The sequence below is a fragment of the Macrobrachium rosenbergii genome, chromosome 4, assembly GCF_040412425.1.
Source record: "Macrobrachium rosenbergii isolate ZJJX-2024 chromosome 4, ASM4041242v1, whole genome shotgun sequence".
Taxonomy (NCBI): Eukaryota; Metazoa; Arthropoda; class Malacostraca; order Decapoda; family Palaemonidae; genus Macrobrachium; species Macrobrachium rosenbergii.
The window spans coordinates 32,857,444-32,876,131 of NC_089744.1; the positions used below are offsets into that span (position 1 = coordinate 32,857,444).

Sequence of the window (18,688 nt, forward strand, 5' to 3'; positions counted from 1 at the left end):
TTTGCCCTTGATAGGCATTCCAGGCGTTGCTTTTCCTTTCCCCTATAAGAAGGCTTTTGGACCTTGTGGGGATGTCCTTGCTGTTGTTGTCGTTGTTGTTCCTTTGCAGGGAGTTGTCCCTTCTGACCACCTACCTGTTTTTGAGGAAAACTTTTGCGGGGAACTGAAGGCTTATATGATTACTGATCATAGCAAGCCTTTTTTGGGTTGGGTAAAGGGAAGTTTTAGGTTTTTTGTTTCCTGAATTCTCCTTTTTGTCTAACCCAGGTTGTTGTTTATATCCAATCCTAGGCTATTTGGTCTACTATATAAAACAGTAACTCACTAATGTGTAACCTTATAGCTAGGCTATCACTTACTCTAATCTAGGCTACTCCCTAATCCAGATTATTTAATTCACACTTAAGGGCATAACATACCCTCTTTTTCAGGGTACAATTATGATACCATTGCCAACTTTATGTGAGCATAAAAATGCAATATGCCTGACCGTCCGTCTGTCATATGACGTCACAAACTTATTGCGGTCCTATTATTTACCCTAGACTCACCTAATTTTGTATGTAGATATTCAAATATCATACAAACACGTAATTTCGTTTTTCCTAAAATCTCTAATAGATAAAGATTATGCATACATACATACATACATATATATATATATATATATATATATATATATATATATATATATATATATATATATATATATATATATATATATATATATGTCATAAAACATATGCTGTGCATGACGTCACGAAAATAGCATTTTTCTTAATGAAACTCCTTCTAGCATTATAATTATTGATGTTATAAAAAAAAAATTACATAAGAAAGGCACATCCAATATGCACTCACATGAGCAGTTTCAAGAAGGTCCTATTATTTTTAGAATTTTGGCAAATACTTGAATCCAAAAGGGTAGTGTCCTGAGTTAAAGCGCTTTAAAGTTTTCAGTACCATGTCAGAACAAGGCTTGACATTTGCAGTACAACATACCTAGAATTACAAGAATATTACAAGAATATTTGTTGTCTATAGAACCAATATACGTTAAAAGAATGCTGTGTTATTCTCTCACACAGCATTCTTTAATGTATATTGATTCTATAGGTGATAAATACTCTTGTAATTCTAATACTTACTACACATTATTGCTACCAACTCATCTTGATAACGTGTTCAGATCCACTATCATCGGCATCCCTCTCTCTCTCTCTTTCTCTCTCCCTAATTTTGTTGTTTTGCTCTTTTAACAGCAGTTTTGTGCCTCACTGCTGGGGTGTCATCATAATGCAAAATCATTGCAGTGAGGTTTTGTTTAACCAGCAATGAGCTACGTTCCCTCAGCTGTCATTGCCAATGACTCCTCGGTGTCAGTGAACGTTGGAGGAGAGAGAGATGCCAAAAAACACTATATAATCATACAAAATGTTGTCAAGAAAAGGCAAAAATAAGCCATGTTGCTACACTAGGAAGGCATATACTTGCATGCATCCCTTTAAATGGGTTACATATGATGTCCTTTTAAACCAAATGGGCAAGGCTACAGGCCATGGACTGTTCAATTTATATGTGCTAGGCTAAAGTTCAATGATTATAAAATTTAAATTAGCATAAATCTTAATTTTGATATTTTGAAGGTACAGTAATACCTCCATCTTGCACGATTCAAGTTGTGCGAATTCACAGACACGCGAACTTTTCATTAGAACCTAACTAATTGTCATACACGATTCTTTTTCACAGACACGCGACACTCGGGAATCCTCTATATTATTATTATTAAAATAGTTTAACCAGACCACTGAGCTGACCATCAGCTCTCATAGGGCTGGCCCGAAGGATTAGGATGGAATGACAAGTCTAGGCTAGAAGCCTAGCACTGGGACCTAATAGGTCACTTGTCAACGATGAATGAACGAAAATGAAAATGAAATTAAAAGCTGTAAAAAGGCATACGCTTTCATACTGGAACACACTCACGCAATAAATACATTTAAACTCATGCTTCCATATATACTCACTAAAAAGGTATATTAAAATTCAAAATAAATTATGTAAAATCATAAAATTTACTTGCTTTAAAATTCATTATACTGATTGATCGATCTTTTATAGCTTACCAATTAACTCGCAGCTTCTCATAAACATTAAAATCGGTACTATTGAGAATGTTGGAGATTCTGACAAAATTTCTTCTATTGGTCTATTTCTAAAATTTGATAATCGCTGCCCCGCAAAAGTGTTTGTTTACATTTTTATGTAATTTATAAGTTTTCAAGCACTTATGCGTAAATTAAATAACATTAAATACAAATAATTCTCTCTCTCTCTCTCTTCCTGGGATGAGAGAATTTTTATGGTTACATGTATATGTTTATTTATTTTGTATGATAAATAAATGATTTACCTAATAATAAGTAATAATTTTCAAATAATAAGATTAATAAGATTAAATAATAATATAATAATAATAACTGTAATTACAAAATTTATACATTTCTGTAGTAAATTATGTGATATTATAAACAAACAAATACCAATTCCTGATCTTTTGTGAAACCTTTGAAGAAAGGGACGAGGGCAAAGTTGTCAAATATGTCAATCGTTGCCCACAGCGTGTCAAAGGATTTCTACGTACTATCTCTCTCTCTCTTTCTTTCCTTTTCCCTTCATAAATCATGAATTTCCATCTTCTGATATCTAACGTAAGAATAACTTTTTTTCTCTCTCTCTCTCTTCATGTTATTCTCTTTGTCTCCGTCATAATTCAGAAATAATTTAACTTGATTGATATTTTAAGTATTTTAAGTAAGGACAACTCTCTCTCTCTCTCTTGTATGTTATTCTCTGTCTCTGTAATAATTGATAAATAATTTCACTTTCTTAATTAACGACAACCCTTATCTCTCTCTCTCTCACTCGTAGTTAGCACTCACACATTTTTACAACTGATTATTTCTCTGTACATCTTTATCTGCACAGTAGATAGTTTAAATTGATCTAATTTTATCCGTACAGACTACAAACTTTAAATGAGCTAGTGTGGCAAATACGTTCTAAAACACAGACACATAATAATAATAACTAAGAGTTGTATTAGTCCAAATAAAAAAACACTGTTTGTTCATGAAAAATCATTTCAGAACAAAGAGAAAGAGACATAGAATAAAGAAGTTCTTCAAAACGAGGTTGAGAACACTTCTATAAATAGATAGGTATCAGGTTAGGGAGAAAATTTAATGTAAAAGTTTTGAACTTTAAAGATTTTGCTTCCTTTGTTTTTGGATCTGTAAGAACAAGTTTTCTGTATGAATTTAAAGTTAGCTTTTAAGTTAATTTTAAGGATTTAGTATCAAGGTTAACTTTTGTTTTTGTAAAGTTTAGTTTAAGCCAATAGTGCAGTATTTTGTGCAGTAAATTAGTGCAGTGGTGTTTTGCGACTCTTCCTCCCCGCTAAGTGTTTAAGTGTCGGTGCTGTTTAACACTTGTTTTTTTTATTTCCAGGGAGTGATGTTGAACGACGTGGCTTTTGGCCGTTTTTGAAGGACAGTTCGGGACTGTTTACAGCTTACGCTTGACCCTCCAGCTGCCTGCCTGTGATTTTTTTTTTGGACGTCGCCCTTTGCCTCCTCCGTGTGCTTTTGGAGGTTTCCTGATGTCGAATCCCATTTTGTCCTCCCCAAACTTTCAAGAACCTTTTATTGTAGCGGTAGATGCTAGTGATGTAGGTATAGGTGGTGTATTGTTTCAGCGGGGTACTGATGGGGAAGTACATCCTGTATCTTATTTTAGTAAAAAACTACCCGCTGAAAAGAGGTATTCTACCATAGAAAAAGAAGCTCTCGCATTGGTTCGATCTCTAGTACATTTTAAGCCTTATGTGACTAATTTTACCTTTCCCATACAGATTTGGACGGACCATAACCCATTAGTATTTATTGAGAGGATGAAGGGGCTAACCAAAGAATATTGCGTTGGGCACTTCAGTTACAAGAGTTCAATCTGAACATCCAAAAGGTTCGAGAATAGGATCCCTGATGCTCTTTCAAGGGCTTGAATTAGTCGGGTTTTGTTGGACATGTTCTTCCTAGTATTCATTATTTTTATGCTATGAATACTAGAGGTTCAGTCTAGCCCAGAGCTCGTAACTGGTTTCAGGTATTTGGTTTGTATTTTGTGAGTATTACTGCTGTCCTTTCCAGCATGCATTATTTTTATGTTATGGATGCTGGAAGTTACGAGACTAGCCCAGAGCTCGTAACATTAGAGGACTATCCCCTCATGATGAGTTGGCTTATTTGGTATTTCTAATCTCATGTCTCTTGTATGGACTCATATCTCTTCATGGTATAATAATTTGAGAATTTTTGTTTACTAATTTATAACCCTTAATATTTTTGATAATTGAATTATTTTCAGCTTGTTTAGGTTTGACTTACCGGCAACCTAATGTTTTTTTTTTTTCAGTGTGTGTACAAGAGTTGGAATGAGTGAGTTTAGCTTAGGACAAGTTTAGATTTATCATTGCAAAAAATTTTTTTTTTGTAGTTCATGCTTTGTTGGTAGATTAAGGTATATGTTATTGTTTAACTTTATTGTTCAGACATTGTTGCTGTGTTCTTATCATTTGTTTAAGACCAAAGGTTATTTATATTTTTTTTTCCAGAAAGTTATTTTTAAGATTTGATTTATATGCTGGTTTTCTCTAGTATGTTTGGTATACCACCGTACTTATAAAAAAAATTTTTGTAAATTTTTTTTTTTTTTTTTTTTCGGGGAGGAAGGTATCAGGTTAGGGAGAAAATTTAACGTACAAGTTTTGAACTTTAAAGATTTTGCTTCCTTTGTTTTTGGATCTGTAAGAACAAGTTTTCTGTATGAATTTAAAGTTAGTTTTTAAGTTAATTTTAAGGATTTAGTATCAAGGTTAACTTTTGTTTTTGTAAAGTTTAGTTTAAGCCAATAGTGCAGTATTTTGTGCAGTAAATTAGTGCAGTGGTGTTTTTGCGACTCTTCCTCCCGCTAAGTGTTTAAGTGTCGGTGCTGTGTTTAACACTTGTTTTTTTATTTCCGGGAGTGATGTTGAACAGCGTGGCTTTTGGCCTTTGGTCGTTTTTGAAGGACAGTTCGAGACTGTTTACAGCTTACGCTTGACCCTCCAGCTACCTGCCTGTGATTTTTTTTTTGGACATCGCCCTTTGCCTCCTCCGTGTGCTTTTGGAGGTTTCCTTCTCTACGGGAGAACTCGTCTTGACGAGACTTATCACCTTGCTGATCACGGCTCCGTATAATTCCAGTGTGTATGCCTTTTGTCTGGGTAGTGTGCGCGTTTCCTGATGAACCCGGGAGAGTGGAGTTTCCCGATGAACCCAGGGAGCCTTTAGGAGTACACTGCCCGACGGACCGTGCTTCATCTGGCATCTGACCTTGTACCTTGCAAGGGCTTGGTAGTACCTGCGGCTGTGGAGGGAGCTGTGTCAGCTCGTTAGGAGGCCAGTAGGGTGGCTTACGCCAGGTAAGAGTGAATAACTCGATTATTGTGATGTCCCCGTCTTCTGGTGTTAGTTCCTGGCCCTGACCGTTTTGGCGGATTTCTGTGTTCCCCCTTCAGGATACGGAATTACGTGAGGTGGTGTATTATCGCCAGACTATTACTCCTTTATATATTTTGTTTGGTAGGCTAAGTTATTTGTTTAACTATTATATATATATTATATGTCCCACTTGTGGGGGTTTTGTTGTTGCCCCTTTATCATTATTATTATTATTATTATTATTATTATTATGATTATTATTATTCGTATGTGTCCAGTCTTTGGAGTATTGAAGTCTTTGTAGACCAGTGTATTGCTGTGGCGTATTTCGTTGGTATAGTTTACAAAAGTTAGGTAGGAGGTTAAGGATTTTCCTAGTTGTAATTTCTCTTACTTCTTTCTTTCTGCATTATAAGTAGGTAGTGGTTTTGTTTAATTGCCGGCTATAAAGACTATTGAGTAATTTTGAGACGTTCTTTCTTTTTTCTATGTTAGGGTCTAGTTATTAGTTTTAGGAGATATGGTATCATTGCCTAAATATAATTTTTACTATCTGTCCTGTGATGCAAAGGAAGTAATTTTTTTTGTGTTTTTTTTTTTTATAAATAAATATTGTTAAATTTTGCTCGGTGTTTCCGTTTCTGCCTTAACTGTGTGTCGAGTGTGCTATTACCATCTTTTCCAGTTGGCTATTTTATTTTGCTTAAACCTGGAAGTTACGTCGCCAGCCCAAGGGGCGTAACAATCGGTCAGAAGGGGAGAGAGAGAAATTCTCTTCCAACTCTCAATTTTTATGTCAACCATTTATTTCTTTTTTTAAGGGTAATGTATTAAGCTAATTTTTAAATGAAATTTCAGTAACTTTAATTTCATTTAAAAGTTAGCTTAATACTTTGGGAGCATGATTAGGGTCATATTTAGTGTTTAAACTCTAGAAATAAGCATTTACTACCATTTTTAGTGACCGTGCCAAACTTACGCAAAAATTCTCGTGTCAGTTCGGGGTATGACTGTATATCAGCTATTCACAGGGTATGGTATGCCCTTGAGGGTATGGGTTACATAAAACACAATTACCTTAGTATGTAGCCTTAAAACTAGGCTACCATCTCATCCAGCACAGATTACTATTTCATCCAAATAAAAAAAAGTATATCTTAGTTTAACCAGACCACTGAGCTGAATAACAGCTCTCCTTGGGCTGGCCCGAAGGATCAGACTTATTTTACATGGCTAAGAACCAATTGGTTACCTAGCAACGGGACCTACAGCTTATTGTGGAATCCAAACCACATTATGATGAGAAATGAATTTCTATCACCAGAAATAAATTCCTCTAATTCTTCACTGGCCGGACGGAGACTTGAACGCTGGGCCAACAGCGTGCTAACCGAGAGCTCTAGCCACCCCTCCAAAGAAGAACTGACTATTTCATCCAGTCCTAGGTTACTTTGTCTAGGCTAACGATTTAGTCCAATAATGGGATGTTTCATAAAAGGTTATCCTAGGGTCCTTGGTCTAAGCTAGGCTGCTGCTTAGGCCTACGATAGGGTATGTCTAAAAAGCTGTCAAATATGTCAATTGTTGCCGACAGCGTGCAAGGATTTCTACGTACTAGCTCTCTCCCTCTCTCTCTTTCTTTCTCTTTCCTTTATAAATCATGAATTTCCATCTTCTGTAACTTATTTCTCTGTACATCTTTACCTGTACAGTAGATACTTTAAATTTATCTAATTTTACCTGTACCATCTACGAACTGAAAATGCGCTAGTGTGGCAAATACGTTCTAAAACACAGAGTCATAATATCTAAGATTTGTATTAGTCCAAATAATAAAGACTGTTTGTTCATGAAAAAGCATTTCAGAACAAAGAGAAAGAGACAGGATAAAGAGCTTCTTAAAAACGAGGTTGAGAAGACTTCTATAAACAGATTGGTTGGATGGGAGGAGAGAGAGAAATTCTTTTCCAACTCTCAATTTTTACGTCGACCATTTATTTCTTTTTTTAAGGGCAATGTATTAAGTTAACTTTTAAATGAAATTACAGTATACTTTATTCCATTTAAAAGTTAGCTCAACACTTTGGGAGCATGATTAGGGTCATATTTAGTGTTTAAACTTTAGGAATAAGCATTTATTACCATTATTAGAGACCGTGCCAAACTTACTCGAAAAATCGCCTTGCGCGAGGGGTTCTGGAACCTAACCTCACATAAGTTTGGGGTATGACTGTATGTCAGTATGCCCTTAAGGGTATGGGTTACATAAAACACAATTACCTTAGTATGTAGCCTTAAAACTATGCTATCATCTCATCCAGCACAGATTACTATTTCATCTAGTCCTAGGTTACTTTGTCTGGGCTAATGTTTTAGTACAATAATGGGATGTTTCGTAAAAGGTTATAACTTATCCTAACATAAAGTACTGCCTAGTCCTGGATTATTTAGATGATGCTCAAGTGTACAGGCTTATATAAAAGGAAAAAATTTTACTAGTATGTAGCCCTATAGCTATGCTACCTATTTATTTTGCCCAGATATTGTTGTTATCTACTCCTAGGGTCCTTGGTCTAAGCTAGGCTACTACTTATGCCTATGATAGGGTATGTCTAAAAGGGTTTTTACTTACTTTAGGTTACTACCTAATCCAGATTGTTTATCACACTTAAGGATACGTAATCCTTGGATATAGGCTACAGACAACATCTACTATTAGTCTACATTTTCTCAATCTGATCTTGGCTACTGCTTAGATTATTGTAGGCACTGTATAATCTGAATGGATTTTCTATATTAATGATAAATGGTGGACATTTCTTTTAGTTAAAACATTTAGTTAGAATGACAAATTCTTTAAAATAATTTGCATTTTACAAAACTAGCTATCAATGATCATGAGTAAGCTCCAACCATGTGTTGATACGAAACACCAGGCTCCGGCTTTAACACACAAATTAATTGACAATTCCAAAAGTTTAAAACTACAACTTCAACTGGAACTTAAAATTAAGCACTTAACTTGCTATTTCAGATGTTTCCATGATCCTCGCTAATCAAAAAAAAAAAGAGTAATGCTTCTTGGTCTCTGTGCGAGTCTGTTTGTCGAAAATGTGGTGGACTGCGCTTGCGCACTAATCACTTCTTCTTCTAGCAGGTTTTGATAATGGTAGCGACCCGGGTACAGCTTCGCTAAAGATAAGGGAAGTGCCCTCTTATCTTTGAGTCCATCACATACTCCATCACAGGTCATAGTGTTTATCACTACGACACAATACCCAGCCACGATACCAACTAAAAGAGAATTCTTTGATATTAGTTCGGTCAGCATGGAGCTCTGGTAGACCATGGAAGGTTAACTCCTTGAGGACGAAACAATCAACTACACTATCAAAAAATATGTTATTAATATGGAAATTTATAGCAATTTTTCTAGGTACAAACAAATTCACCAGATCTATAACAGTTAAATATTTCTTAAAAAGTTACACACTTTTGACTAACATTAATAAGCAATTTTGACAACTTTGTTTTGCTTTTAATATACAATACTAAATTACAATTACTGTGCTGAAAACTGACACCAGAATGAGTGTCAAAATGCCAACAGCACCTTCACAGCAAGGAATGAAACTCATTGCATACTAGTTACAGTTAGTGAGAAACATGCATGCCTGGGACAAAAGATGGAATGTCACCCTTGACTCTAATGGTTAATATGTGATAGTTTCAATCCTGCTTTTTATTTCTTAAAAATTTTTCCTTAGCACATAAGTATAGTATGACATTTTTTTAATGAAGCTTTTCCATTATATATGCAACTATAATAATTTCATACATATTGGCTATTAATTTTTCCCCAATATTTAAAATTAAATACAGGCAGTCCCCGGTTTACGACGGGTGCGGCTTACGACGTTCCGAGGTTACGACACTTTTCAAATATATTCATCAGAAATTATTTCCCGGTTTACGACACGTTCCAGGGTTACAACGTGTCGTACGCCGATCCGGCGGAAGAAATATGGCTCCAGAATGGCAGAATAAACAAAACTTGGAGGTTTTTTTTATGAAAAACTCAATAAAAATGCACTTTACATCATTTTCAATACACCCAAAGCATGTAAGGTTTTCTTAGGATTTTTGACGATTTTTGACAATTTTTCAGTTTACGACGATTTTTGGTTTACGACGCGGCGTAGGCACGGAACCCCCTTCGTAAACCGGGGACTGCCTGTATCTCTTTAGTACCTTCAAAATTACTATCCATTATCAAATAACTTCCACTTGACCAATACACCTCTTAAAATTGAAACTTCACTGAATGCTACTAGTGAAAACTACTTGAATTACAGTACTACTTACATTACTAACATAAGCAGGGTCAGCTCCGTTATCATCTGGTGGGTATGCACCAAGAGGCATCTGAAGAATGAAGAAGTGATTTTTTAATGTACCTTACAAGAATATCTCTTTTATAAAAAGAATAAGCTAGTTAGAAAGAAAGTGCATTAAATAACCTAAAATGTTTGGTCTTTGTTTTTAATAAATATCAATTTCTTAACACTTCCCTTCAATTATTAAACCACTATATTACAATTAGTACAAGAATAAATCTATACAATACTGGGTAACAAAAATAGCCTTATTCCATTCAAAAGTTTTTGAGCCACATCAATTTGACAGATTATGAAAGATGAAAGACAACTTCAGTGTGCATGCAAATACCACACTCTAGCATCCAAGAAGGTGTCAGTTCATTCCTCCAGTGAGAATTGTAAGAATAAGAGCACTGCATAACTTCATGATTCATGGGCTTATAGAAAAAGATGTTTTTGTGAAAAAACACTACTTGGTCATATGCACTAGTTGACCATAAACACCCTGAACTGCAATTTGAGGAAAAGGACTATGATACAGATGCAATACAAGAGAAGACCATATTCAAGAAGTCTGTCTATTCTCCAAAGGGTCTGGAGTAGAGCAGTAGATGTAGAATGGGGGTTTCCTTAATGTCAAGGATCTGTAATGGAAGTCAGAAATCCAAGAAACATGAAAATTACCCAGCACACAATGTACTATAGGATACACAAACCACTGTGCCAGATCCCATTTGGGATAGTCAATATGAAGATGAAAATGACTGGCCATATCTCTACCAATAAGTAGAACATGACTTGCTGTGTTAACCCTTAAACGCCAACTGGACGTATCGTATGTCGACTAAAATTGTCTGTCGGGTGCCGAGTGGACATAGGATACGTCGACTACAAAAAGTTTTTTTAAATATTCGCGGAAAAATAATTATAGGCCTAGTCTGCGAAAGATTTTAAATCACGCGCCTTGAGGCATGCTGGGAGTTCACGGATCATGCTGTTGTTTCGTTTAAAAGCATTACCCAGCCGCGCATGCGCGAATTTCTTTCTTCTCGCACTACAGAGCATCAGCGACGCATCTCAGAAATTCTTTCATCACTTTGTCGTAATTTTTGCACCGTTTTATACTAGCCGTTACATAAAGTTTTATATATGAAAATGTGTGCAATTTCATGTAGAATACAACAAAAAACAACCCATGGTTGTAGCTTTTATAAGTTTTGAAATATTTTCATATAAGTCACAATAATGCCAAAATTTCAACCTTCAGTCAACTTTGACTTGACTGAAATGGTAAAAAAACTCAATTGTAAGCTAAAACTCTTACATTCTAGTAATATTCAATCATTTACCTTCATTTTGCAACAAACTGGAAGTCTCTGGCACAATATTTTGAATTATGGTGAATTTTTTAAAAAAACGTTTTCCTTACATCCGCGCGGTAACTCGGCCGAAAATCTCGGAAATTCTTTTGTCACTTTGTTGTCATTTTTGCACCGTTTTATATTAGCCGTTACATAAAGTTTTATGTATGAAAATGTGCGCAATTTCGTGTAAAATACAACAAAAAATAACGCATGGTTGTAGCTTTTATCAGTTTTGACATATTTTCATATAAATCACGATAAGTGCGAAAATTTCAACCTTCAGTCAACTTTGACTCGACCGAAATGGTCGAAAAGCATAATTGTAAGCTAAAACTCTTACATTCTAGTAACATTCAATCATTTACCTTCATTTTGCAACATATTGGAAGTCTCTAGCACAATATTTCGATTTATGGTGAATTTTTTAAAAAACTTTTTTCCTTATGTCCGCGCGCGGTAACTCGGCTGAAAATCTCAGAAATTCTTTCATCACTTTGTTGTAATGTTTGCACCGTTTTATATTAGCCGTTACATAACGTTTTATATATGAAAATGTGCGCAATTTAATGTAGAATACAACATAAAGTAACTCATGGTTGTAGCTTTTATCAGTTTTGAAATATTTTCATATAAATCACGATAAGTGCCAAAATTTCGACCTTCGGTCAACTTTAACTCGACCGAAATGGTCGAAAAACGCAATTGTAAGTTAAAACTCTTACATTATAGTAACATTCAATCATTTACCTTCATTTTGCAACAAACAGGAAGTCTCTAGCACAATATTTCGATTTATGGTAAATTTTTGAAAAAAACTTTATCCTTACATCCGCGTGCGGTAACTCGGCTGAAAATCTCAGAATTTCTTTGGTCACCTTGTCGTAATTTTCGCACAGTTTTATATTAGGCCTTACATAAAGCGTTATACGTGAAAATGTGCGCAATATCATGTAGAATACAACAAAAAATAACTCATGGTTGTAGCTTTTTTCAGTTTTGAAATATTTTCATATAAATCACGATAAATAGAAAAAATTTGACCTTCAGTCAACTTTAACTCGACCGAAATGGTCGAAAACTGCAATTGTAGGCTAAAACACTTAAGTCTAGTAATATTCAATCAATTACCTTCATTTTGCAACAAACAGGAAGTCTCTAGCACAATATTTCGATTTATGGTGAATTTTAGAAAAAAAACTTGTTTTTCCGTCCGCTCGTTACGAATTCAAGCATCATTTTATGATAATATTTTCTGTGTTGCTTTGATCGTTTTACAATTTGTTATATACCAAAATCATTGCAATTTAGTGTACAATACAAAGAAAAAAAAATAACTCATTAGCTTTAACCGTTTTGCTCATAGCGCGATTTGTATACAATTATATATGAAATTTTTTTTGCTCTGTCATATATTCCAATATTTATATATGATAATGATATTTTTCTTTATTTCTGATGGTCACATACTAAACTTCAGGCAATGACAAAAAAAGGAGACAAAAAAAGGAGCCAAAAATGAACTCTTAATCTTAAAAACTAATCGTGCTGTGATTTTTTGAAAAAAACATTTTTTTCCGCGTTTAAGGGTTAATCAGACCCAACGAATAAATATCAAGAGACATAGGTAACATCTTGTAAATATAATTGACTTGCAAAGGTCTTCACATAATGCCAAGTACAGGCAGTCACCGGTTATGGCAGGGATTCTGTTCCGACAGTGTGACGATAAGCGAAAATCACTGATAACTGGAAATCGGTGATTTTCGGCACTGATAACCAGAGACTGGCGCCTGCTGAAGCCAAAATGAAATAGAATTCTTCAAGATTGAAAGTTCTTGGGTCCAGTATAAGAGTTAAAAAATTAAGTCTGAAAAGCATGGCCCCAGTAGAAGTAAGTCCTGACTGCCCCCCAAAGGACAGGGAAGGCAGAAATAGCAGAGGCGTTCAAGGATGAACCATGTTTCCTGGAAGAATGGGCCTTAGCTATGAATTCTAGGTCACACTAAATAATGAAAGGAGACCAGTGGCTGGAGTGCAAAATTCAATATACAGTGCATGAAACCTCCTGACAAACTTTAGAAGAGACAAGGACACCCATAAACACTGTTTTAAGGATCAAATCCTCTCTTATAAAACCAAATCCTTTTTTATACTGATATTAAAGTTAATTAATTTTTGACAAAAGTTTATAACAAAAGAAGATATTCTAATTTTGAAATATGATCCATGGAGTCATAATCTAGTAATTTCATATTTTTGCAAATATTTATATGGTGGTGAAGACAAACCCCCCCCCAAAAACTAGACCAATTTCTAAGTGTATACAAGCCAATAAAGCTTTCCCTGGATTTTCTAAGAGAGGTGCTGGAGCTGTACTATGTAAATTGCCAGTAAAGCTTGTCATCCAGACCAATCTAAGAAGAGAATTACTGGAGCTGTGCTCCATAAATTTCCAGTAAAAATCTATTTAGCCTGTTTAATTTTAACAAGAAGAAATAATTAACCCTCTAACGCCGAGCCTCTATTTACAAAAGATGCCAGCGGCGTTCGGGAGTTAGCGCCGAAGCGGAAAAAAAAGTTTTTTTTTTTTTTTTTAAATCACAGCACGCTTAGTTTTTAAGATTAAGAGTTCATTTTTTGCTCCTTTTTTTCATTGCCTGAAGTTTAGTATGCAACCATCAGAAATGAAAAAAAAAATCATTATCATATATAAATATTGAAATATATGACAGCGCAAAAAAAAATTGCATATATAATTGTATACAAATTGCGCTGTGAGCAAAACGGTTAAAGCTAACGAGTGATTTTTTTTTTTTTTGTATTGTACACTAAATTGCAATGATTTTGGTATATAACAAATTATAAAGCGATCAAAGCAACACAGAGAAAATATTATCACAAAATGATGCATGAATTAAGTGAACGCGGACGTAAAAAAAGTTTTTTCAAAAATTCACCATAAATCGAAATATTGTGCTAGAGACTTCCCGTTTGTTGCAAAATGAAGGTAATTGATTGAATATTACTAGACTGTAAGTGTTTTAGCTTACAATTGAAGTTTTCGACCAATTTGGTCGAGTTAAAGTTGACCGAAAGTAAAATTTTTTCTATTTACTGTGATTTATATGAAAATATTTCAAAACTGATAAAAGCTACAACCATGAGTTATTTTTTGTTGTATTCTACATGAAATTGCACACATTTCCATATATAAAACTTTATGTAACGACTAAAATAAAACGGTGCAAACATTACGACAAAGTGACGAAAGAATTTCTGAGATGTTTGGCAGAGTTACCGCGCGTGGACGTAGGGGAAAAGTTTTTTCAAAAATTCACCATAAATCGAAATATTGTGCTAGACTTCCAATTTGTTGCAAAATGAAGGTACATGACTGAATATTACTAGAATATAAGAGTTTTAGCTTACAATTGCGTTTTTCGACCATTTCAGTAGAGTTAAAGTTGACCGAAGGTTGAAATTTTCGCACTTATCGTGATTTATATGGAAATATTTCAAAACTGATAGAAGCTACAACCATGAGTTATTTTCTCTTGTATTCTACATGAAATTGCGCACATTTCCATATATAAAACTTTATGTAACTACTAATATAAACCGGTGCAAACATTACGACAAAATGACGAAAGAATTTCTTAAATTTTTGGCAGAGTTACCGCGAGGATGTAAGGAAAAAGTTTTTTTTCAAAAATTCACCATAAATCGAAATATTGTGCTAGAGACTTCCAATTTGTTGCAAAATGAAGGTAAATGATTGAATATTACTAGAATGTAAGAGTTTTAGCTTACAATTGCGTTTTTCGACCATTTCGGTCGAGTCAAAGTTGACCGAAGGTTGAAATTTTTTGTAGTCGACGTACGGTACGTCCACTTGGCACCCAACAGACAATTTTAGTCGACGTATGATACATCCAGTCGGCGTTTAAGGGTTAATAATCATTAAGCATATAAAAGGGTCTATAGCTCACTAAGTTGGTGTGATTATGGATAATGAATAAGATTTATGACACAAGGAGAGGCAAATCCCTAATTCAAAAAATGCTCTCATATCCTCACATTTCACCTGAAGTACTTCAACAGAAAGACATCAATAGGTGCCTTAAGTCTTTCTCCAATAACAAGCACCATTTTAAAAGTGAATACCACAAAAAAATTTCCTTACCTGGTCTACCAAACTCTGCATCACACGTTCCGTCACTGGATATCGTAGCTTTACTTTCCGAAACAGGAAGTTCCGCTCATAATATTTGACGAGGTCTACTAAGCTGTCAAAAGTGGCAGTACCTATTGTGAAGAGTTGATCCTCCTGTCTAACGCGGCAATGTTTTGTTCGTCCATCAACCCTGAAAAATGTTAAATTAATTGGTATTCAATAGCTACAACTTGTACAACACTATTTGCTTGATCCTGCAAAAAAACTCAAATGAATAACAACCATTCATTTAAATGTTTGTCCATGTAAACAACAAATTAAAGGCATTAGTTTTAAAGATCAAAGATATATATTCAATAGTTTTGAATGCTTTATTGATTGACTGATTATGAAATTTAGGTCTTGAAGACCAAGCGCTTGAATCCTTTATTCATCCAGAAATCCTGATAAAATTCAATGAACTGTCCAAGGTCAAGACTTGTATTTATGGATTCTGAACATAAAACACTTATTTACCAATTTCAAGGTATAAGTTTACAATCTCTCAACAAAACTTCTAAATACCAAAATTTTTGTGGGGAGTTGTATCAACCTTTAAGTCAAATAATACAACTGTATTTACAAAATGATAGATTCATTAAACTGTCTTGAATTACTGCATCCAATTTTATTGCATATATATTATCATACTACAGGCAGTCCCCGGTTATTGGCAGGGTTCCGGTTCTGAGGGTGTGATGATAACTGAAAATCGCCGCTAACCGAAAATCGGCGATTTTTGGCGCTTTTTCAGCGATTTTCGGGGGGTTATCAGCGCCGAAAAGTGCCAATTTGCAGTTATCGGTGCCGATAAGCGGAAATCGGCGATTTTTGGTCCCAAAAATTGCCGATTTTTGTTGCTAGACAAGCCCCATAAAACCGGTTTGCTGTTAACCGATCCCGCCATTAACCGGGGACTGCCTGTATTACATTCTGTATTATAAAATGACAAATTTTTATAGTAATTTGTATTTCTTCCAATATACAAACCTAAGGGCTTTACATATGGGATTAATTTTCAGGGAGCTGGAAATCTGGCTGTTAAAACTTTTGCAAGGTGGTTATGGTAACAGTTACCAATGGTAAGGGTGGGAGTACCGCCCACCAAGCCGAAATGCATTAAATTCTGCACAGTTTACCTCTTAACCCAAGTAAGAGAATGAGGGGTGGTAAGAGGTGGACCCTTTATGTAAAGACCTCAGGTTTGTATGTTAGGAAAAATACAAATGATATTAAAAACTTGTCTTTTGTTCCTACACAAATACAAACCCTTGGTCTTTACATATGGGAGACTTACTTTTGGAGGGAGGATTCTGAGTAAATCTCTGAACTGACTGGTAGTCTGGCTCACCTGGGTACTCTCTTCCTGGTCATGAAAGAGCAAAGGAAGGAGACCGTACCTCTAATCCACTGAACAAGAGAGAAGTTCAATCATCAGACCTCTGGGCATTTTGAATTAAAAGAATATAATATCCTTGATTCAAAAAGGTTTGGATGAACCCACAGTGTTGGAGACTATAAAGCTAAGAATAACCAACTGGTCTGCTCATAGTCAGTCCCTCTCTCTCCCCTGGCTAGAGAGAAGGAAGGATTTGCATCTAATAATCCAAATAGAGCTAGATTATAAATAGGATACTCAGTCATCTAGATCACCTGCATGCATGTCAGTCCAGCATGTGACAGCTCATTCAGTTCCTCTGCCCACTGGAAGAGGAAAGAAGACACAGGCAAGGGAGGAGGCCAATGCCACACACACCTCTTTGCAGCTGCACACCTTAGGCGAGATGCAATCTGTCCCTCAAGGGCTGGGTGAGCTACAGGACTTGTTGAGTATCCATTATAGGATCCAAGAAAAAGCAGCCCAAGGACCTATGGGCAATGTCCCAAGGTAAAAGGAGATGAATGTGATCTGCACGATTACATTCCATCCTATTACTTGACTGACAGGCTCTTCCTAAATGCGATGGACAGACCGATGCCCCTGGCCTCAAAGATCTGGTCTGAAACTTACTATGTCCACCAAGAAGTTGCAGGGTATGCTCACCTGATCGTCTCACTCACTGCTTTCAAAGCATGTAGAATGATGAAAGGTGAAAGCTTCCAGATGCAAATGGGTGCCAAAGATATCTTACTTGATTCAAAGGTGTAAGAAGACAGACCACAATAGCGCCAACTTTAGCAAGTCAAGAAAAGACTATGATCAAGCTTCTTCAGAGGTTGAATGAATTTCTGGAAGTCAAGGTGCCAAGATCAACTGTCCTTATCTCCTGACTTCAGAGAATAATTGCTGTAATTACATACATTTTGCTTGGGATGTCTGGTTGGCCATTGTAATGAATGTTTCTCTGTCTGCTCATGTACTTGCATTGCAATAGAGCAGATGAAAGGACACTATTTAATTGCTTACCCCATTGTAAAATCGAATTATTGTAAGGTGAACTATCGTAACTTGAGCACTACCTGTGTATTTTAATCATTTTATCACAAAAAGTGCATTTAGTCATGAAAATGAGATGAAAATACAGTAATTAGTGAATATTTCTCAATGAAAAATACTGTGAATGGGAGGATTTTCAGCGAATAATGTATACAGTATATGTTCCATAGAGAAATCCGCGAAACGTGAGACCGCAAATACAGGGGCTTACTGTATGTATACATGGTACCGAATACCCTAGTGTAGGCTAGGCTATATTCGAGATACATTTTTTCCAACAAACGGTGGGTTTTTTTTGGAACCTAACCCCAACGTAAGTAGGATAATACCTGTATAAGCATTTTTAGTTTTTGTTTTTTTGGAACCTAACCCCATCGTAAGTAGGATAATACCTGTATAAGCATTTTTAGTTTTTTGTGTGTTTGAACTATCAAAATAGGCAGTTCTAAGTGTTCTTAGAAGGATTCTAAGTATTTGCGGGTTCTAGCTATTTACAGGGAGGGGAGTGTTGTGTGTGTGTATTTGTGTGTGTGCATGTGTGTGTGTGGTACGCATCCCCCACGAATATGGGGGTTTACTATATATGCTAGCCTGGCCCACACTGTAAAGTAGACTCTATACATACACAATATAGTAATTATTAATATCAGCTAATTCTGGAGGTTCATGCAGAGTGACTTATGATAATTCAATACAAAGAGAAATTGAATAACAAACAAGAATTAACTTGGCCTACACTACAGTATATCGTA

At 35.4% G+C, this 18,688-nt stretch overlaps 1 protein-coding gene across 5 annotated transcripts in view; it reads right to left on the minus strand.

Moving 5' to 3' along the window:
- sl (small wing phospholipase C gamma 1) overlaps positions 1–18,688 on the minus strand; it is a 271,971-nt gene that overhangs the window by 108,864 nt on the left and 144,419 nt on the right. For all 5 annotated transcript variants that reach the window (XM_067093297.1, XM_067093291.1, XM_067093306.1 and 2 more), the window contains exons 15-16: positions 15,470–15,650; positions 9,909–9,968 (exon numbers count right to left, since the gene is read on the minus strand). In XM_067093297.1, coding sequence (XP_066949398.1) covers positions 9,909–9,968; positions 15,470–15,650 — 241 coding nt within the window. The remainder of the gene's footprint in view (positions 1–9,908; positions 9,969–15,469; positions 15,651–18,688) is intronic.